The sequence below is a fragment of the Symphalangus syndactylus genome, chromosome 4 (assembly GCF_028878055.3).
Source record: "Symphalangus syndactylus isolate Jambi chromosome 4, NHGRI_mSymSyn1-v2.1_pri, whole genome shotgun sequence".
Lineage (NCBI taxonomy): Eukaryota > Metazoa > Chordata > Mammalia > Primates > Hylobatidae > Symphalangus > Symphalangus syndactylus.
Window position 1 is genome coordinate 73,852,934 of NC_072426.2, and position 23,948 is coordinate 73,876,881.

The window sequence follows — 23,948 nt, forward strand, 5'->3', positions numbered from 1 at the left end:
AAGAATGCTTGTGATTTTTGTACATTGATTTTGTATCCTGAGACTTTGCTGAAGTTGAGAGTTGTGTCACCTTTGTGTAGCTCTGGGAACTGAGGTGGGTGATTACAAAGATTTCGAGGATCCTCAGCAGCCAATGCTGTGAATGTTTGCAATTGTGGCAAAGATTATTGCGGTCTTCAGTGGCAATGACTATTAAAGTTCTTCTGATTTCTTTTTCTCTCAGTGGGGAAGTTTTTGCTGATAAAATCCCTCTTGGTTCCAGGTGTGACTTGTCAGCTTGCTTGCATTGGTAGTGGCATGAGTATTTGATTAGTGGTGCCAATGGAGTGGCTGCAGAACTGAGATATGAAGCACAGGAATGTGTGGAGGGAGCATGGTTCTGGGACCCAGGGCAGTAACAGCACTTATGCCCAGGGCACATGCACCTCTGCTGCCACCTTGGTAACAGAATTAAGGTGCAGATTCCTGTGAAATAGCTGGGCAGCTAAGAATGAGAATATTGATATCCACACAGTTTGAGCTGTTCTGGAGTTGGGGCACAGTGCAGCTCTCTATGGTGGCTAAACCAGTGCCTGGAGCATGGGCACACACAGCGAATGTGTGGCTCTGGGATTTGGAGTTCAAACTACCTTGCTGTGACAGTGATTCCCAATGTCTGAGATGTGGGTGGGTTCAATGTAGACACAAAACCCAGGTCTGGAATGTGGTTACTTGCAGAGTGGCTATGTTTTGGGTCAGGGCACACATGGGGTTAGAGGAGGTCGTGACTGCTTTCCCAGTAGTGGCTTAACAGTGCTGATTCTTGTTTCGAGGTGGAGTGTACAGACACATCACCCTTTCTGGGGTTTCCTGGTGGGGATGGCTCTTGGTTACCTCAGTAGAAAGAAATGGTAGTGTCCTGGGTGGATCAGGCCATTGGGAACCATGGTGGTTCCAGCAGCATGGCTGATGCCCATAGCCTCCACCTTTCTTCTTTGCTCCTAGCTATCTCCTGGTGTCTAAGATATGCTGACTTCACCAGGGATCCTTTCTACTTGGACATTGTGCTCCACTGTGTTGCTACAGATTCATTAGTGGGCCCATGACACCTCTCTGGGCTATTGTAGTTTGTGAACGGTATCTATATTTGTTTCATAGCAGGAGGGAGGAAGGTTGCTATCTCCTCTGCCATCTTGGTGCTGTCCTACCTTATTTATTTTTTAAACTACTTTACTAAGGTTGATTTTTTGTGTATAGTGTAAGATAAGGGTTTAATTTCATTCTTTTCTATGTGGATACTCTGTTTCCCCAATGCTATTGAGGAGACTATGCTTTCCCTTTTGTGTATTCTTACCACCCTTGCAGAAGATCAGTTCACAATATGTGCATAGGGATTAATTCTGGACTCCCTGTTACATTGGTGTATATGTCTTTTATGTCAGTACATATTTTTGACTTACTATAATATAAGCTTTGTAATGTGCTATAAAATCAGGAAGTATGATGCCTCCAGTTTTTTTTTCTTGCTCCAGATTGCTTTGACTATTTGGTTTTTTTTGGTTCCATATGAATTTTAGAATTGTTATTTCAATTTCTGTAAAAGTGTGCCATTGGTATTTTGATAGGAATTGTACATCACTTTGGGTAGTATGGGCATTTTAACAATATTAATTTTTCCATTTTGAACAAAAGATGTCTTTCCATTTTAATTTCTTTCAGCAATATTTTATTGTTTTCAGTGTACAAGCCTTTTGCCTTTTGAATAAGTTTATTGCTAAGTATTTTTTTCCTTTTTGATGTGATTGTAAGTAGGATTGATTTTGAATTCCTTTTTGGATAGCTCATTGTTAGTATATTAAAACAAAACCAATTTGTGTATGTTAATTTTATATTCTGTACCTTTACTGAATTTGTTTATTAGTTCTAACCATTGTGCGCACGTGTGTGTGTGTGCATGCGTGTAGTTTAGGGTTTTCTACATTAAAAAATCAATAACAAATAGACTGAACCAGTAACCAGAATCTCCCAACATGAAAACCATGAATCAGTCTTATTATTTACTATTGACCTTTTCAAGTTTTCCATTTTTTCTTGATTCAGTCTTGGTAGGTTATTGGTAGGTTCTAGGAATTTAACAATTTCTTCTGTGTTGTCCAATCTGTTGGTCCATAAATTGTTCATAATAGTCATTTGTGATCTTTTCTCATTTCCGTGGCATCAATTATAGTGTCTCCTCTTTCATCTAGTTTTATTTATTTGAGTCTTCTCTCTTTAAAAATTAATCTAGCTAATAGTGTGTCAATTTTCTTTATCTTTTCAAAAACCAAACTCACATTTTCATCAATTTTTTCTATTTTTTTGTTACCTATTTTATTTATTTCTGTTCCAATTTTATTTTGTTTTCTGTGAACTTTGGCTTTAGTTTCTTATTTTTCTTTTTCCTTGAAGTGTAAAGTTAGGTTGTTCATTTGAAATATTTTTTATAGTGATTATCAAGTTTCCTTATGGTACTGCTTTTGCTGCATCCTGCTGTAAGTTTTGGTATATTTTAGTTTTGTGGATTTTTAAAAATCTCAAGATAGTTTCTAATTTCCCTTTTGATTTCTTCCTTGATCCAATAGTTGTTCAAAATTTGTTGTTTAATTTTCATGTATTTGTGATTTTTTTCCATTTTTCTTTCATTACTGATTTCTAGTTTCATACCATTGTAACTGGAAAATAATCTTATAATGCTTTTGGATGGAATGTTCTTTAAATGACCGTTAGGTCCATTTGGTCTATAATGTTGTTCGGATCTGTTGTTTATTGATTTTCTGTTTGGATGATCTATCCATTTTTGAAACTGGAGTATTGAAATCTCTCTCTTCATACCTGTTATTATTTTTCTTATGTATTTATGTGCTCTAATGTTGGACACAGGTATATTTATCATTGTTATATATATATTTTTGAGATGGAGTCTTGCTCTGTCTCCCATTTTAATGGTGAATTGACCCTTTTATTTTTGTGTGGTGACCTTTTTTTGTCTCTTATAATCTTTTACTTGACATCTTAGTTATCTAAGTACAGCCACTTCTGCTCTCTTTTTGATACCATTTGCATGGGATATCTTTTCCTCTCCTTCCCTTTTAGCGTTTAAGCCCCTCACTTTTAGTTCAGTTTGTCCTTAACTCTAAAGCAAGTCTCTTGCAGATAGCATATAGTTGGATCTTGCTTTTCTCATCCTTTCAGCTTCTCTATATCTTTTAAATGGTAAGTTTAACCTATTTATATTTAAAATTATTATTGCTAGGCAAAGACTTACTGTTGCAATTATATTGTTTTCTGCCTGTTTTATAGCTGTACCCTATCTTCCTCTTCGTTTTCCTTTGTGATTTGATGACTTTTTATAATGATATACTTTATTTTCTTTTCATCTTTTTTGTGTCTGATATAGGTTTTACTTTATGATTACCATGAGGTTTGAGTAAAATACGGTTAAAATGGTCTATTTTAAATTGTTAACAACTTAACTTCAATTGTATACAAAAATTTTACATTTTTATTCCACCCCCATTTTTTGTTATTGATGTCAAAAATTACTTTATATTCTGTATCCATTAGCCAATTTTTGTGATTATAGTTATCCTTAATACTTTTGCTTTTGACTTTTATACTAGAGTTAAAATGATTCATGTACCACTATTACAGTATTACATTATTTTCTGATTATCAATATATTTACTTGCTAGTGATATTTATACTGTCATACACTTTGGTGTTACTGTTGAGCATCCTTTCATTTCAACTTTAATAATTCCCTTTATCACTTCTTGTAAGGCTGGTCTAGTGTTGATTAACTCCCTGAATTTTTGTTTGTCTGGAAAAGTATCTATGCTTAACTTTTAAAGCACAATTTTTTTGGGCGTAGTATTCTTGGTTGACATTTATTTCATTCAGTACTTTGAATATATTATTTCATTCTCTTCTGGCCTGCAAGGTTTCTGCTGAACAGCTTATTGATAGTTTTATGGGTTTATCTTGTATGTGATGTCATTTTTTTCTTTCCATTTTCAAAATTTTCTTTGAGTTTTGACAATTCAATGTGTCTCAGTGTAAACTTCTTAAGATTCAACCTATTTAGGATCCTTTGTGTTTCATGTATCTGGAAGTCCATTTTCCTCCTCAGATTTGAAAAAAACTGTATTCATTATTTCTTTAAGTAAGCCTTCTGCCATTTTCCCTCTCTTTCTTCTTGGACTTCCATATGCATATATTGGTTCACATGATGGTATCCCACACATCTTATAGGATTTCTTCACTCTTTTTCATTATTTTTATTTTTGTTTCTCATAATGAGAAATTTCAAAGGACCTGTCTTAGAGTTTGTTGCTTTGTTATTTTCTTCTGCTTAATAAAGTCTGCTTTTGAGGCTATCTATGAAATTTTTCAGTTTATTCATTGTGTTCCTCTGTTCCAGACTTTCTGTTTGGTTTACATTTTTATGGTTGGTAAGTCTTTGTTGAACCTCTCATTTTTTGTTCATGTGCTGTTTCCCTAATTTTATTTGGTTGTCTATCTGTGTTCTATTTTAGTTCACTGAGCTTGTTTAAGGCCATTATTTTTATGTCTTTGTCAGGAAGGCCATAGATCTCCATTTTTAAGAATCTCTTATTTGAGCTATATTTTGTTACTTTGGTGGGGTTGTATTGCCCTGATTCTTCATGATCCTTGTATTTTCATTGATGTATGTGCATTTAAAGAAGCATCTTTACATGCTAGCTTTGGCCCTTCACTAGACAGCCCAGCCAGAGTTTGTGTGGGTCCATTAGCAGGGTTCATGGGCAGGTCAGCTGTCAGGGTCCACAGGAGTGCTGGCTCTCAGGGTTTGTGGGCAAGCCTGCTGCTGTGATTTGTATGTCAGCTATTGGGTCCATACTATTTCTTGAGAGCTTCTGACCACCCCTCTTCCTGCCTTTTTTTTTTTGGTTTTTAGCTACCTTCAGGTGATCTAGCCATGCTGATTCCCTGAGTGTTTTGACTGTGGTGCAATATAAGCAGGCCTCTCAGTTTATACCATAACAGGCTGGGAAAAGTCCAATGCTCAGTTTATTCCCCACAGGAAAACTGAAAATCCCAGGAGATCTCTCTTGGCACTGTGCTGTGACAGCTTGGGGGAGGTGTGACATGAGTAGAGTTGAAACTGTTCTTATTATCCTTTAATTGCACTTTTGCCTTGTTTCTGTGTTCCACTGCTGTGCTGTAGCCACTCATTTGAATTCCAGAGGTCTCATAAAGGCAATTTTATCCTAGTCTGGTTGTTAAGTCTTCATTTTTGTGGAAGAATGAGGGCTGGGCCTCCTATTCCACAATCTTACTTACATCAATCCCCCTATTTTAATTTATTTTAAGTTCAACTTAGCAGAAATTTTTTTTGATTCATGAATATGTATTTGGGCATATGTTTCATAGAAATTTTTAACTTTGACCTAAAGCATGTATACTCTAAGATAATTAGAAAACAAAAATATTGATAACTTTTGGTTGGAATTTCTTGTCTTGAGACGATTTCACAAGCATGGGTTGTGTGCTCAGTATTCACCAAAGCCTGATAAAAGTCCAATAATTGTCTCTTAAAGGGTATATACTTTTCAGGTATTTCTGAAAATGACAGGGTCAAAAGCCCAATAGATTCCTCTGACCTGTGGCAGTGTCCTTCTGCCATAACCTCCAATTGGCAAACAGAAGACCTCTTACTCAAACAGTAAATGGATATCAGAGTGGCCCGGGGTAGTGCTGTTTGGGTTGCTTGTTGGAGGACCTCCAGGCCATCCTCCTGATTGTGGCACATTTAAAGGAAACAACTTTCTTCTAACCCCGTAGTTGGATGGCATTAAGATTGCCACATGGGCAATACAAGAGTGTAAGTAGTCGAATAGTCTCATTAATCTTCTTTTTAATTGTTTGATCAGAGAGAGCCAGAGCCAGTATTATCACATGGAATAAGACAACATTCCCCTTACAGATAATGCTCAGGAATTACACTTGTGTACTAGGTACTTGTACTTTGTAATAATGATTTAGAGAGTTATCACCTGCGCATCAACAGAGCATCCAGTCCTATTTGGGGGGTTTCATGTTTGGGATGGTGTCATGAATGGATTAGAAGGCTAGTCCTTCCTCTGGTAGTGAGACCTTTTCTATGTTATGGTTTATGCATTGAAGACAGATAGGGAATTAAGTATATTAGTGGTCAATTTTATCCATTCCATACAAGGGTAAACTGATCCTAATCATCTCTATGTAAATAGATACTGAATGGGGCATGTGCAGTGTTAATTGTTACATAAGTTTTCACACTCTAGACAATAGCTTCTATTTTGTTTACAATGTCAGATACCATTGACAAAGGCCAAAGAGCTGTTGTATGGATTGAACAGCCAAAATCAATTGAAAATCTTTTATTGATCCAAGGCCCTACACTTATATGTACTGAGTTATTGAATGAGGATATAATCTCAAGGAGACTTTCTCTATATTAACATCAGCAAAGAAGGCAGTTGTTTCTTTTTTATTCCTAGGCAGATTTTGGGAGACAGAGGTGCTAAGTATAGGACATTGGGCAGGTTCACAGTCTTGCTGTGCCCTGCTGAAATGGTTCTAACTGCAGCAATAAGTTAAGGAATAATAAGGAAATAAGCCTTCCATGAGGACTTGGATAAGTCAGTGGGGTTGCACGTAGATAATATATCCATATTCATAAGATCTCCATTAGTTGGGGCCATACCAATGAAACTTTACGTTGGCCCATAGGGACACACATATGTTCTTTCTTTTCTTTTTAATTTATTATGCTTTAAGTTCTAGAGTACATGTGCACAACATGCAAGTTTGTTACATAGGTATACACGTGCCATGTTGGTTTGCTGCACAGATCAACTCATCATTTACATTAGCTATTTCTCCTAATGCTATCCCTCCCGCCGACAGGCCCTGGTATATGATGTTCCCCGCCCTGGGGACACACATATTTTCTTACCCGGGTAAAGGTCCTCTTGATGTTGGCCTCAGACCAAAAACCAGACAGCATTATCTATTTGCCTGTCATCTTTGCGTCAAGGGTTGTCAAGATCACAGTCATCTTGACACCACTATTCAAAATGCTTAAAAAGTGTACTTTCCCATCTCCCAATTCATTACTTTTCTTAGCAGAGGTCCTTGGGTAATGGGGACATAAGGACCTGATCTACTCCATATTTTCGTTCGCTTTTGAAAACTGAGAGAATTTGGGGTAAGTTTCACCAGGCTCTCTGACTTATTTAAAGATTCACTGGAAGAAGCTGAGTGATAACACTTGTTTTAGTCATAGGAACTATTACGATGTGTACTCTAGTCAATGAGCACCCCTTGGTTACTACATGTCCCTGAGTGCTTTCATGGAGAGCCCCATCAGTCTCCTCCTTTGAGATTCCATTTTCAGTAACAAAAGATCTCTTCAAGAAAGCCTTTGCTCAGATTTTCCAGGAGTTAGTCCTCAGTTACTATTTTTTTTTTCATCACTCTCTCAGCTAGTAAGTAATTGCTGTGCTGGAAGTAGCTGCTATTTCAGCCTAGTAATTTGTCAGTTAACAGCTGAATTTTGTGGTGGGCCAATTGACTGGACCTGTGTCTGTGGGAGGTAGTGGTGGGGAAGGCTAGGATTGGTTAAGTCCACAATACTGAGTCAGAACTGAGAAAAGTTTCTTTAAGGATTTCCTCTACCTCACTACCTCACACCATAGGTGGTCTGGGCAGAGGCAGTGACTGAACAATACAGTCATTGTTTGTCACAGTCCAGCTACTGTCTGAACAATACAGTCAAGCCCCCACTCTCCCCTATAAAGAGGTTTTCAACTTAAGGCAACTAGACTAAAAATGTTATATGCCCAAGAGCCTGGTTGGCCAAGAGGAGAGGAGTTGATTCAAGACTGCAACTACCTCCTATGCCTGCAGTACACAAATCTTACCTCAGGTCTCTTTTGTGTTGGGAATCTCTATGATAATTGCCAGGTAATGCCTTTGTAACTGTCCATGATTGAACTTGAAAGATCACACAATAGCAGGGTTGGCCTGAAGTTGGATTCTTCAGTGTATTTATATTTATATTTATATTTATATTTATACACACACACACACACACACACAGCTTCATACACACATCTGCATACATATACAAGTGCATATAAACATGGATATATACCTGTAAAGTCATGTTTAGAATTCATGGCAAATCTCTTGGACACCTTAAATTCCAGTTCATTTTCTTAGAGGTTGTTCTTGTCTTTCTCCATTTCATATATGTATATTCTTTCTTCTTCTGTGTGAATCCTGACTAGTCCACAACACAATTACTCAATTGTATCAGCATCATTATTATTTTTCAACTTTTATTTTAGGTTCAAGTGGTACACTTGCAGGTTTATTACATGACTATATTGTGTATTGCTGGAGTTCGATGTACAAATGATTTTGTCACCAAGGTAGTGAGCATAGTACCTAACAGGTAGTTTTTTAGTCCTCACACTCTTCCTACCCTCCACCCTCAAGTAAGCCCTGGTGTCTATTGTTCCCCTCTTTGTGTCCGTGTGTACTCAATGTTTAAGTGTACCCACTTACAAGAGAGAACATGTGGTATTTGGTTTTCTGTGCCTGTGTTAATTTCCTTAGGATAATTTCCTTCCAGCCTTATCCATGTTGCTGCAAAGGATACAATTTATAGTGTATATGCACCACATTTTCTTTATTCATTCCACTGTTGATGAGCAGGTTGATTCTGTCTTTGCTACTGTGAATAGTGCTGTGATGAACATGCACATGCATGTGTCTTTATGGTAAAATGATTTATGTTCTTTTGGGGTTATTCACAGTAATGGGGTTGCTGGATCAAATGGTAGTTCTAAGTTCTTTGAGAAATTTCCAAACTGTTTTCCACAGTGGCTGAACTTATTTACATTCCCATCAGCAATGTATAAGCCTTCCTTTTTCTCTAAAACCTCATCAGCATCTCTTATTTCTGACTTTTTAGTAGTAGCCATTCTGACTGGTGTGAGATGGTATCTCATTGTGGTTTTGATTTACATTTCTCTAATGATTAGTGATGTTAAGCGTTTTTCCTATGCTTGTTGGCAGCATGTATATCTTCTTTTGATAAGCGTCTGTTCATATCCTTTGCCCATTTTTAATGGGGTTCTTTGGTTTTTGCTTGTTGATTAGTTTAAATTCCTTGTAGATTCTGGATATTACACCTTTGTTAGATCCATAGTTTGAGAATATTTTCTCCTATTCTGTAGGTTGTCTATTTGCTCTATTGATAGTTTCTTTTGCTCTGCAGAAGTTCTTTAGTTTAATTAGATCCTACTTGTTAATTTTTAATTTTTAATTAGATCCTACTTGTTAATTTTGTTAAATTTTGTTTTTATTGCAGTGGCTTTTTTATCATCTTTCTCATGATATCTTTGCCAAGTCCTACTTCCAGAATGATATTCCCTAGGTTAATTTTCAGAGTTTTATATTTTTGAGTTTTACATTTAAGTCTTTAATTCATCTTGAGTTTATTTTTTTATGTGGTGAAAGGAAGGGGTCCAATTTCAATCTACTGCATGTGGCTAGCCTGTTATCCTAGCACAACTTACTGAATAGAAAGTCCTTTCCCTGTTGCTTGGTTTGCCAGCTTTGTCAAAGATCGGATGGTTGTAGGTGTGTGGCTTTATTCCTGAGTTCTCTAACCTGTTTCCTTGGTCTACGTGTATGTTTTTATACCACCACCATGCTGTTTTGGTTACTGTAACTTTGTAGAATAGTTTGAAATTCTGTAGTGTGCTATCTTGCACTTTGTTCTTTTTGCTGAAGATTGCTTTGGCTATTTGGGCTCTTTATTGCTCCATATGAATTTTAGAATAGGTTTTTCTTATTCTGTAAAAAAAAGTTGTTAGTAGTTTGATAGGAATAGCATAGAATATGTAAATTGCTCTGAGTAGTATGGCAATTTTAGCAATATTGATTCTTCCTGTCTATGAGCACAGAATGTTTTTCCACTTCTTTGTGTCATCTCTGATTTCTTTTAGCAGTGCTTTGTAATTCTCATTGTAGAGCTCTTTCACCTTGCTGGTGAGTACTGCTGCAGCAGCAATGGCAGAGGGGCTGGTTGCCAGTTGCCAATGGGAATTCCACCCCATAGAAACACAGAGCTGCCACAGATGGAAGTGATCAGGCAGAAGTAGGGTGGCTGCGTTGAGGGCCAAGGTCGGAAGGCCCTGCTTAGTAAGGAGTAGCAAGGCCTGGGACCTGCATGGAAAACAGTCTGGCTGTTTTTCTTTATGGCACGTGTCGCCTGTTGGAGGCACAAGATAGCTTTTGAGCTCTATACTCTCTCCCTAGCCTCAGGGCAACGGGGACTGGGGGGACTATGGCAGTGGCAAAAGCTGTGGGCCTATTGTGTTACCTCTGGAATCTCTGCCTCAGAGAAATGCAGAGCTGCAGCCAGCTCAAGTGATCAGGTTGGGGGGTGGGGGTGAGGTGGGTAGCTGTGCTGAGGACCTAGGCCGGTTGGCTTTGCATGGCAAGGCGCCCCAGAGGTGAGGCCTACAGTCTGTCCACATTTCAGTATCCTAGATGGGGCCCTTATCCTGGGGCGCATGGGAGATCCCTGCCTCCCTTGTTGGCAGAGCTATGGCAGCTGGTCCCAGGGTGCTCAGGAATCCAAAGCTCTTGGAGCTCCACATGGGCCTGAACAGCGGCTCTGCCAAGACTCCATGCAGCTTTCTGTGTCAGTCTGGGGGCCCCAGGGAGTAGGGTTGGGCAGGATCTCTTGTCCCTAGGTTTGCAAAGGTTCCTGGCAGAGGTATGTGTCCCCAGGGACTCTCAAGCACTCACTCTTTCCCCACGGTGGGGAGCCTTCCTTGGCTCTGTGCCAATCCCAGGCAGGTAGCTGTCCTGTTTCACTCCTCTCTGCTCTCCATGGGTCACTACTACTTCCTTGATGAATCCCAAGATGGCCTCCTGGATGATCCAGTTGAAAAGCCCCTTGCCACTTACAAATTTGTAAGTTTACTTGCCACTCTGTCTTCTCTCCTGTGAAAGCAGTTCACACTAGCTGCTTCTAGTCAGCCATGTTGGTCTTAAAATCTAGATGTATTGCAGTTCCAAAATTATTTTAGAATTGCTTAGCACATACTTCTAGAAAAACAAACCTACTGAAAATATTTTGTGATGTGTGTACCGTCTCTTCTCCACACACTTGCCCAAGTATTAGGGCATATGTTAAATATTGTATTGATGATTTACCTGTATGAGTTCTTTTTTCCCTTTAATAGGTTCACTAAGTTTGCTTTCAGTTTTAGTTTCTTCTTATCCTTTGTGATTTAATTTTATTTTTTTGAAATATATGAAACCTGAAACTGATTCCAAAAGTAAAAAATATGCAAGGTATACTTAGAGAAGTTCCATTCTTTCCCTAGTTCTCCCTCTTTCATCTTGTAGGTAATCAACTATATTGTATTCTTACATTTCACCTGTTTCATTTTGTAAAGCTAAGTATCTTTCTAATTTCCTTTCTTTCTTTTTTTAATCCTTCTTCCTTACCTAACAGTGGCTTACAAGTTTTCTCTTTTTTGGATTTTTTTTTTTTTTTTCACTTAACATTGTCTCCTGGAAATCCCTACAGGTCAGTTTATAGAGATTTTTTAAAATTGCTTTTACAACTCTATGTATAGCTATTGTACCACATTATTAACCATAACTTTCATTATACTATAGTTTATAGCAAGCTTGTCCAACCTGCCTTATTTTGTTGTTGTTGTCATTCTGGTCTGTTTTGTTTTAGGCTTTTAGCAGCCCAAAGCCATGGTTTTTAGTTTGTCTCTAGTGATAAGTGGAAAAGAGGAATGAGAAAGGGGCTTTACTGGCTCAACCAGAAGCAGAAACTAAGAATCCATGACTGTATTTTCTCTCTTGGACACCCCTAGAACTTTATGGTGTATACATTGGCTTATTCAACCAATATCCAATACTTGAACATTTATGTGGTTTTGAGTATTTTGTAATTACAAATAATGCCATAATGATAATCTTGTACATATGTATTTTTATTGTTTGGTTTATGACATCTATATGATCTATACAATATAAATAATCTAGGAAAAATATAGACTAACTATATATGATTCCTAGAAATGTTTATAAAGTGAGAAAGCATCAACATACAGCCATTAAATTTCTTTTCAGCATTTTCTCATCAAATCTATTATTATTGTAATTTAGTTATAACTTTGTAGAAGTGACAGATATTGCTCATGTAAATGTTTTATAAATTTGAAATACAGAAATTTCACAACAGATCCATTTTTCTATTTAGTGAAATAAATGTATTTTCTTTATGTAGCTCATAATGAAGTACCAAATGAAAGGCTTGTAGTTGAACATCAAGAATCATTGTCAAAAACCAAATTGCAAGTAAAGAAACAAGAAACTTCTACAGAGCAACCACTCACCAGTAAGTATAAAAATTACACATAACTTTACATTATTTTAAATTAGTCACAGCAAAGATATTTTTCTTCAGTTCATGAATATTGAATTTACAGAAATTTTACCTTGAACTTAAAGTATGAATACCATAAGATAACTAGAGAACAAAAGCTAGAGTATTTATTACTTTTAGTTAGTATTTCTGGTTGTAATGGTATTTTGTAGCCATGATCATGTGCTCAGTATTCACCAAGGACAATAACAGGCCAATAATTGTCTTTCAAAGAGTGTGTACCTTTTATACAACTCTAGGAAGTTACAGGTCCAAAAGCCCAATTTATTCCACTGACCTGTTCAGTAAGCTGTTTCCATTTGGCATCAATCAGTGAAAGTTTGCCGAGACCTGTAACTCAAATAAAGATCAGAGATGCTAAGGGGAACAGTGGCATAGGAGGCCTGTTGGATGGACTCCAGGGCATTCTGTTGGTTGGGGCCTGCTCCAAGGTAGAGGCCTTTTTGGTAACTTTAAAATGATTGCAATCAGGATTCCATCAAGGGAACTGCCAGTAGCAGAATAGGTTCACAAATTGCTTGGCCTCTTGTGTATTTGTTACAATAGAGAGGGACCATAGTTTGACAGTTACCTCCTCAGGAGTGAGACATGTTTCCTCTTTCTAGTTTACTCCCAGGAATTCCTCTTGGGTAACAAGGTCTTTGTACTTTTTATGTATTAATGGCCCAGCCATGTTGCTGCATGTGGGCCAATACAACATCCAGTCCTTGCTGGGTAGTGGACTTGCCTTGGCCTACTCCCTACCAGTAGGGAGTCATCAATGTCGTAGAAGATTAATAGGAACAGAACTGTTTCCAGATCATGGTTTTGTGGAGGGATTTTAAAGATGTATCGCAACCTGTTCCATATAAGACAAACCGTTCCTGATCATCTGTGTGGACAGGAATGCTGAAAAGGGCATTTGCTGTGTCAATTGCTTTATACCTACTTCCCTCAGCTTGGGTAATTACCTTTATGGACAGTCACAATGTCAGGTCATATCAGTGTTCTAAGAAGTACCATAGCATTAAGCTTCCCATAATCAATGGAGTTTATAGGCACCCAAGGTGATACACAGGCCAACTTAGTTATTGCATGGAGAAATAGTCTCATGAACATCTTTGGCTTCATGATCATGAAGAGCTGAGCAATAAGGGCAGTGATTTCTATTTCTCCCTCAGGTAATTTTTGGAGACCAATCTCTAGACACTTGTGGTTTAGAAGTTTACAGTCTTCCACATGCTTCACTAAAATGACCTTAACCGCAGTAGTTCGCCTTAGGGCTTGAGGCTGATGTGATTGGGGATTCACACAGAAGATACATCTATATCAATAATATATTCAGTAGAGGGAATCATAAAAATGGAGGTTTGTAGTGGCCCAGTGGGACCCACCCATAGTTGTGTTTGGGTAAGGGTCATGTTTTTGGTGGCTTCAGACCTCACACCATATAGCATTATCTGTTTCACCCTCATCCTGGTGTCAGAGATTGTGGAGATAAATCATTGGTAAACTAGTATTCAAATGATGCGAGTTATGCAATTCTACACTATGACCTCTTTGAACTCCGACTTGGTATACATCCTCAGGTGCCACTGTGGAAATAGGGACGTTGGCCTAACCCCTAATTTTGTTTTGTTTTGAAAGCTGAGACTTCTGGGTAAACACAGACCATGTTCTCTGATTCATCTTAAGATCATTGTGATGGGTAGAGAAAATAGCACATGTGTTAGTTATAGGTATCATCACCATTTTGACTCTAGTGGGGCTGTATATTGGCCCTATGCCCTACTGCCTGGCCAGAAGATCCTTAGTGGGGAGTCCATCAAGCTCTTCTTTGAGACTTCATTGTTGAGTAACTAGACAATGCTTGCAGTGTCAGGGAACTCATCATGAGTGGGCCAAACTTTCAGAAAACAAATGATAGCCTGTAGAGAAACGAGAGTGTCTCTAGTGCTCATATCTCTTTTTTTTCCCTGCCACCCTTCCTCATCTTCCTTGGACACTTTTAGGGCACTCAGAACGAGGGGCTGTGTTGTGACACACTATACATGGTGCCACTGTTGCACACTGTCTTAACACGATTACCTCCTTTATGGTAGAAGCAAACTACTCAAGTTCCTATAAACTCCTCAGGTCACTGGTGAGGTGAACCTGAGAGATCTTTATTCTTTCAAATTTAATATAAATCTCAAACAATTGTGTCATCATAGGCTGTCTGTTCATGCCAGGGACATATTTAGAGTTAACAATAGTCATTGGGTGCAACTCAGCAAGCAGTGTTTGCAGTGACTTGGTAACAAACTACTTTGTTTTCTGGTTTATCTTTCTGTGTTTATTTAATAAAGATAGATATCTCCTCATATTTTTCTTATTTCCTCTTCTTTCTTACTTTAAAGATAGTATACTAGATATTCTCTCTTTTGATTTTTTTCCACTAAACATTATTTCATAGAAATATCACCAAGTCAGTTTGTAGGGATCTTTTTCATTCCTTTTGTAACTGTATATACGGTTTTTTGGACCACATTATAGCCCATAGTTGATATTGTCATCATTTATATGCTTTACTCAACAGATCTATGCTTGTACATTTAGGTGGTTTTGAGTATTTGCAATTATACTGTAATGAATAACCTGGTGCATATGCATTTTCATTGTTTGGTCTATGAATATGTATTAATTGAAAATATAAAAAACCTAAGAAAGCCAGAGACTAAGATTAAACATATTCAAAGTGCAATAATATTGATATGATTAGATAGTTTCAACACACACCCATTGAAACTCTTCTCACCATTTTCATAGTAGATATAGCATTATGGTAATTTATTCATAACTTTACAAAAATGAGAGAAAATGCCCCTGCACACTTGTAAATTTGAAATCTATAGATTTCAAATAGATTTATTTTTAATTTAGCGGACTAAACGCATCTTTTTCTGTAGCTCACGATAAAGAACCAGATGAAAATCTTATACTTAGGCATCAAGACTCGATGTCAAAATCAGAAATGCAGGTGAAGGAACAAAGAACTCTAAAAGGGCAAAGAATTACTAGTAAATATAAAAAGTAAAGATAACTTTAAATTATTTAAAAGTAAGTTCATCCGACGGTATTTTTGCTTTGGTTCACAAAAGTTTTAAACTTTGATAAAATGTGAATACCCTACCATAATTAAAGAAAAAAGGGAAAAATATTGATACATTTTGCTTGAGATTTCTGGCCCTTAGATTATTTCATGACCACAGGACACACAGTATCCCCCAAAGTAGTGTGCCTTTCAGCCAACTGAAAGTAATTATGGGGCCAAAAACTTAATGGGCACCTCTCACCTGTGGCCTTCTTCCATAGGCACCAATCAGCAAAGATATTGCTAAGGTCCGCAACTCAAAACAGCAAATGGGGATCATAATAACCTAGGGAAAGGTAACCTAGGACACCTGTTTAAGGGACTCTAGGGCATCCTTTTGGTCATGGCCCCACTTAAACAGAATTTCTGGTAACCCCATAGATGAATGAACGTCATCAAGGATCCCACATAGGGAAAATGAGAGCATATTTATCCAAACAGTTCCAGTAACTGCTGGGCTTTTTTTTTTTTTTTTTTTTTTGAGACAGGGTCTCACTTTCTTGCCCAGACTAGACTGGAGTGCAGAGGCCCAATCTTGGCTCACCGCAACCTCTGCCTCCCAGGCTCAAGTGATTTTCCTGCCTCAGCCTCCCGAGTAGCTGAGATTATAGGCACGCACCACCACGTCTGCCTAATTTTTGTATTTTTAGTAGAGACAGGGTTTCACCATGTTGGCCAGGCTGGTCTTGAACTCCTGACCTCAAATGATCCACCCACCTTGGCCTCCCAAAGTGCTGGCATTGCAGGTGTGAGCCATTGCACCTAGCCTGGGCTTGTTTTTATTTGTTAGACCAGAAAGGATCAAAGCTTGGCAGTCTCCTCTGGAATGAGATGTCACCCCTTAGAAATCAATCCTAGGCATTTTATCCAGGCACTAGGTAACTGTATCTTGTCTGAACTAATGGCCCAGTTAAGAGCCGCTGGTGAGTCATTAGAGCATCCAGTCCTTTTGGGTGATGTCCTTGCTTGAGTCCACTTAAATGATATAATTAATATAATGAAAGGCTAGTCCTCCCCTTGGGACCAGGCCATTTAGAGGTCATTATGCGTTGATGACAGATATTAGAGCAGTTTGGTAGCCTTGTGGAAGGATATTAGTTATGTTTTCCAACTTATTCTATATAAGGTTAAACTGAACATCTAAGTGAAAAAAAGATATGGAAAGGCATTTGAGGTGTCAGTTGTTGCAAACAAGTTCCCTCAATTTGGAAAATATCCTGTATGACAACTATAGTCTCATGTGTCTTTGGTGCCCAGGGCTGTAATATAGCATTGGACCAGCAAAATCAACTGAGTCATTATGCACCTGAGGGTATGTACAAGATCTACTTAGTTATTGAATGGAGAAATAGTCTCATGGAGAACTTTTGCTTCATTAAGCTCGACAAATGACAACAGCCATTTCTGTTTCTTCCTAGGAAGCTATTCTGGGAAACAAAGGTGCTAGGTGCTGTTAATCTGGATATTTACATTCTTCCATATGCCCCACTAAAATGACCTTAAATGCCTCAGTTTCCATCAGGGACTGGGATGAATGCAAGTGGGGGTTCACATAGAAAATACATCTATACCAACAACACATTTGGTGGGGGAGGGGAATAAAATGGAGTTTTGCAGTTGCCTGAAAGGATACTCTCATGGTAGTGTTTGATCAAGGGTCCTTTTGGTGGTGTCCTCAGATGCAAAACCAGAGAGCATTACTTCTTTTCCCCAGTTCCTGGTGTCAGAGGTTGTGGGGATCACAGCCACCTGTGCACCAGTATCCTAATGGCCCTAGAAATGCAATTTCTTCCCACCTTTCCTTTGAATTCTGACCTTACCATACATTCTCAGATTACCACTGGTAATATAGGGATCTTGGCCTAACTCTTAATTTTCTTTATTTTTGAGAGCATGAAGTTTGAGCAAAAGTAGTGGAGGGTTCTCTGATTGATTTCAATATCACTGGGAGGTGCAAAGGGAAGAGCACTTTTATTAGTCATAGGGGTCATCGCAGTCTGGATTTAGTGGGGCTGTGTGTTGGTACCCATGGCCCACTACCTGGCCAGGAGATTCTTGGTGAAAAGTCCATCAGTGTCCTACTTCAGATTCCATCGTTGATTAACTAGACTCATATATTTCTTGGGGAGAGCCCTTAACTAGATCATCCAGGAATGGGTGCCAAATTACCACTTTTAGGTCACGCTGTTCACTGGTCACTCATTGCTATCTTGGTGGTAGATGCTTTTTCCATGCCCAGAAATTTGTCAGTTAAGATCTGAATTGTGCCACAAATTAATTGACATTATCTTATAAGGAGGTTTAATTGAGCTAGTAAAGGCTATGAAATGAAACTAGAGATCTGAGTCTGGTCAAATCTTGTCATTACTGTCCTCACTCCATCAGTGACCTTAGAGACAGTGGAGTGGCTCAAGGGCCATTATAGCCTCTGCAGATGAAGGCCCAAACATGTTTTCCAGTAGCAGGGAACACAACTGTCCTCACTCCATCAGTGACCTTAAAGACAGCGGAGTGCCTCAAGAGGCCACTGTAGCCTCTGCAGATGATGGCCCAAACATGTTTTCCAGTAGCAGGGAACACGTCATGGGTGGGCAATCCTGTCAGAGCCAAAAATAGTACCCAACTGAGGAAGGAGAGGGTTTCAGATGTTTACATCATTCGTCCCCCTTTCCTGCACTTCCTTAGGCAATATGGGCACTGTCAAGATCCTCTTAAGGAGGCATTCTGTAGTGATAAGCTCCACAATATGCCCCTCTCACTCCCTAAGTTAAACAAGATTATTGCTTTATTGTGAAGGCACACTACCCACGTCTCTTAGTTCCTGGGCAAAATGATCATCAGGAATCTGCTTTTCATTAAAGCATGAGTCTCAATAACTGACTGCATTACAGGCTGTCCACCATTTTTAGGGGAGTGCCTAGGGCTAAGAATAGTCATTAGGTACAACTCAGTATGCAGAGTCTCCAACTTTTTTGGGTGCATTGACTTAGGGCCAGGAGCAGTAACCACAAAATTGCTTCCCTAGCTTTGTCAGAGCCCACCTGCTGGATTTTTCAATTGACTCATTGCATATCTTGGTATGTGAATCAGAGGATAAAGAGACTATTGTTCCATGTCAGAATTGAAAAGCTCATGTAAATAACACATTAGCATTCTAGAAAACCGCATGGTGTCTGCTGGCACTTTCTAAGAGAGATGATTGATTGACATGACTGGCAGAGTGTCCTGTGGGATGCTGAGTCTCTTGTAATTGATCCAGTAGCCTCCCCATCCCCCTTCCACTGAGAGTGTCCTGCAGGCTCACTAGCACCTATCAAAGTGTTCCTTCCAGAAAGGCTTTGTGCTTCATTGACCACCCTGCTCTTTGTGGTAGTTTGTCAGAAACAGAAATGCCAGTTTTTGAGTTGGTCTATTAAGATAACATGCCAAACTCAAAGTAACAATTAACCTTATTCACTTACTAGCATATTAAAAGCCATAGCCTAGATAGAGGCAGGTCCCCAGCTCTACCAGTGTCCCAGTTTACCCCACAGAAAAGCACTTAGCAAGGGTCAGATGCATCAGCGTAGACTGTGTAAGTGGGCATGGGGTGGGGTTGTCTCACAGTGGAAGGAGTCCCAAACAAGAAGCTATTTTCCATTTTATGGACCCTGAGGCTGAGTTAGCTGGAGCTCTGAACCACATGAATACCTTTAGTTATTTGCTCCCTATTCTAATTCCTCTCAAATTGATACTAGAACAACAACTAAAAAGATTTCATGATTTGTTTACACTCCATCTCCACCTCTCACGTCCAATAGTGAGGGTTTATGTCAAATACTATATTGATGAGTTATTGTTTTTATTTTTTCTTCAATGATTTCATTTCATCATTTCCTTTTAGTTTTCATCCCACCTTCTTTTCCTTGGTGATTTAATTTTGTTTTTGAAATCTGTAGGACATGAAACTACTTTCAAAAGTAAAACGATGTATATGCAAAAAGTTATACTTAGAGGAGTATATTTTCTTCCCCAGTCCTCTCCCCTCATTTTGTAGGTAACCAATAATATTGTTTCTTATATCTTTCCTGTGCTTCTTTTTGTAAAGATAACTGTCTCTCTATTTCCTTCTCTATTTTTTTTCTCATTTCTTCATCTTCCTTCCCCAAAGATGGCATTCAAGTTTTCCCCTTTGTAGGTATTTTTTTCCTTCACATTATTCTTTGAAATCCCTTCAGGTCAATTTATAGACATGTTTAATTTGTTTTACAGTTACACTTACAGTTGTTTGTACCACATTATTTACCATATGTACTATACCATAGTATGTGGTACGGCACATCCTTGAATAACATCATTTTGTTCAACATTGTTTGATTATAATGTTAATAAGAAAAAAATTGATTCCTAGCCAGGCACATGGTCTGGAGTTAGCACATTCTCCCTGTGTCTGCATGAATTTTCTCTGGGTGCTCCAATTTCCTCCAACATTCCAAAGATATGTATGTTAGGTAAATTGAAGTGTCTAAATGGTCCCTGTCTGAGTGAGTGTGGGTATGTGTCTGAGTGCACCCTGATATGGCATGGCATTCTGTTGAGGGCTGGTTTCCCCCTTGTGCTGTGAGCTGCTAGGATATGTTCCAACCACCTGCAAACCTTAACTGGAATAAGTGGGCTGCAAAACAAGTGAATGAATATGTAGTTGAGCATATAGTTTATGGAAATTTTACACTTTACAGTGTGAATACCTTAAAATAACTAGGGAACAAAAGCCATATAATATTTGGTTGGAATTTCTGGTCTTGAGACTATTTTATGGCATGCTCATGTGCTTGGTGTCCACCAAATCCAATAAAAGTCATTAGTCTATCAAAGAGTGCTTGCTTTCAGCCAACTGTAGGAGATTATGGGTCCAAGTGTTCAACAGGAACCTTGGGACATGTGGCAGTACCCTTCTGTCGTAGACTCTAATTGGCAAACAGAGAGATTGGTGAGATGTGTAACTCAAATGACAAAATGCATCAGAGAAGGCCGAGGGGAAAAACAGCCTATGTGGTCACTGGAGGGTCTCCAGAACATTCTATCTTTAGGCTGCACCTAAGGGTAGAGGTCTTATTGGTAACCTGATAGATGGTGTCATGAAGATGCCAATTAAGGGAATGTGAGAGCTCTAGTCTGGGCTTTCCTTTCACTTGTTGGGGCTGAGAGTGACTAAAGCTGAGAGTGACCCAGCCCTTGCCGGGTAGTGTTTTTGTCTGGGCCCAGTGGAAGTTGCGATGAATATAGTGGAAGGCCAGTGCTTCATCTGGGAGTGGTGCAGTTTTCACGTCACAGCCTTGAGGAGGACATTAAAGGTGTAATGCAGCCCATTTAATGTAAGGCAGACTGATCTTGATCATCTTTGTGGACAAGGATGCCAAAAAGGGCATTTACAATGTCAATTGCTTTATAACTGTTTCCCTCAGCTTGGGTAGTAGCCTCTGTGATAGTCGTAGTGTCAGGTAACACCAGTGCCAAAGACAGAACTATAGCATGAGCCACTAATAGTCAATTATTTTCCAGGCACACAATGCCTTAAGCAAAAGGCCAGATGGTGAACTTTGGCTTCCTTAAGCACAGCAATGAAGACTTTTTTTTTTTTTAATCCCCAGGACAGTTGATAGTGTTTTTAAGAGACAAAGACAATAGGTGCTTGTAGTCTGGTGGGTTTAGTCTTCCATATACCCCACCAAAATGGTCCTAATTGCAACAATTCCCCTCAGGGACTGGGGGTGAATACAGTCAGGGGTAGACATAGACAATATGTCATAACAATAACCCATTCAGTAATGGGTTCCATAATGATGGAAGTATGTAGTGGCTTGAAGAGACCTACCTGTAGTCAGATTAGGATCTTGGTGGTGGTGGCCTCCAACTGAAAACCAGAAAACATTATCTATTTCCACCTCATTCTCATGCCAGGGATTTTGGGGATCACAGTCACCTGTGCATTATTATGCAAAAGGCCCAAGAAATGAAATTCTCCATGTCCACTTTGAACTTTAACTTTGATATAGGGCCACCATTCCTCACTGGGGACATAGGGACATTGGCCGTGTCATAGTCTTGTCTTCTGTTTTTTTTTTTTAGCCAAAAGATTTGCATAAAAATTGGCAGGACTCTCTAATTCATTTCAAAATTCAATGGGAGAAGAGGAGAGCAGCATTTGTATTAGTTATAGGGGCCAGCACTAGGCAGAACCTAGGAGGCTGCCATTGAGCCCAAAATGGCACACTACCACCAGGCCATGAGTTCCCTGATGAAGAGCCCATTAATCTCCTTTTTTGAGTCCTTATTGTTGGGTAACCAAACCTAGGGATCTCTGGTGAGGCCCTTACCTAGATCATTGAGAAGTGTGTGCCCAATGACTAGTTTTATGTTGCTGTCTCTGATGATCCCTTTTTGCTTTTTTGTAGCAGTTGCTTCTTCCATGCTGAGGAATTTGACATGTATAGGCCATTGCTTACAGTATCACAATACATGAAAAAAATTATGATCTAGATCAGTGGTCCTCAACCTTTTTTGCACCAGAGAAAGTGAACAAAATTAACATTTTTTCCATGGACCAGGGCTGAGGTGGGGGATGGTTTTGGGATGATTCAAGTGCATCACATTTATTGTTCACTTTATTTACATTATTACATTGTAATATGTAATGAAATAATTATACACCATAATGTAGAATGAGTGGGAGCCCTGAGCTTGTTTTCCTGCAATTAGATGGTCCCATGTGCAGCATGGAAGACAGTGACAGATCATCAAGCATTAGATTCTCATAAAGAACACACAACCTGGAACCACCCAAGATGGCCGAATAGGAACAGCTCCCGGCTATAGCTCCTAACATGAGCGACCCAGAAGATGGGTGATTTCTGCATTTCCAACTGAGGTACTGAGTTCATCTCAATGGGACTGGTTGGACAGTGGGTGCAGCCCATGGAGTGTGAGCTGAAATGGCAGGACATCGCCTGACCCAGGAAGCACTAGGGGTCAGGGAATTCCCTTTCTTAGTCAAGGGAAGCCATGACAGATGGTACCTGGAAAATCAGGACACTCCTGCCCTAATACAGCGCTTTTCCAATGGTCTTAGCAAACGGCACACCAGGAGATTATATCCTGCACCTGGCTTGGCAGGTCCCACACCCATGGAGCCTTGCTCACTGCTAGCACAGCAATCCGAGATCAAACTGAGAGGTGGCAGCGAGGATGAGGGAGGGGCATCTGCCATTGCTGAGGCTTGACTAGGTAAACAAAGCAGCTCAGAAGCTCGAACTGGGTGGAGCCCACTGCAGCTCAACAAGGCCTGCCTGCCTGTATAGACTTCACCTCTGGGGGCAGGGCATAGCTGAACAAAAGGCAGCAGAAACTTCTGCAGACTTAAATGTCCCTGTCTGACAGCTTTGAAGAGAGCAGTGGTTCTCCCCACATGGAGTTTGAGATCTGAGAATGGACAGACTGCTTCCTAAAGTGGGTCCCAGACCCCCCAGTAGCCTAACTGGGAGACACCTCCCAGTAAGGGCTGACTGACACCTCATACAGCCAGCGGCCCCTCTGAGACAAAGCTTCCGGAGGAAGGATCAGGCAGCAACCTTTGCTCTTCTGCAATATTTGCTGTTCTGAAGCCTCCGCTGGTGATACCCAGGCAAACAGGGTCTGGAGTGGACCTCCAGCAAGCTGCAACAGACCTACAGCTGAGGGTCCTGACTGTTAGAAGGAAAACTAACAAACAGAAAGGAATGGCATCAACATCAGCAAAAACAACATTCACACCAAAACCCCATTTATAGGTCACCATCATCAAAGACCAAAGGTAGATAAAACCACAAAGATGGGGAGAAACCAGAGCAGAATAGCTGAAAATTCTGAACACCAGAGCACTTCTTCTCCCACAAAGGATCGCAGGTCCTCGCCAGCAACGGAACAAAGCTGGACGGAGAATGACTTTGACGAGTTGAGAGAAGTAGGCTTCAGAAGATCGGTAATAATAAACTTCTCTGAGCTAAAGGAGGATGCTCAAACCCATTGCAAGGAAGCTAAAAACCTTGATAAAAAGGTTAGAAGAAAAGCTAACTAGAATAAACAGCATAGAGAAGACCTTAAATGACCTGATGGAGCTGAAAACCGTGACACGAGAACTACGTGACGCATGCACAAGCTTCAGTAACCAATTCGATCAAGTGGAAGAAAGGGTATCAGTGATTGAAGATCAAATGAATGAAATGAAGTGAGAAGAGAAGTTTAGAGAAAAAAGAGTAAAAAGAAATGAACAAATCCTTCAAGAAA

General features: G+C 39.4%; 1 protein-coding gene across 1 annotated transcript in view; it reads left to right on the top strand.

Annotated features, from left to right (window-relative positions):
- The window catches only part of CCDC7 (coiled-coil domain containing 7), a 434,096-nt gene that overhangs the window by 274,592 nt on the left and 135,556 nt on the right, over window positions 1–23,948 (top strand). Inside the window, 2 exon segments of the mRNA XM_063637339.1 lie at window positions 12,377–12,487; window positions 15,475–15,573. Coding sequence (XP_063493409.1) covers window positions 12,377–12,487; window positions 15,475–15,573 — 210 coding nt within the window.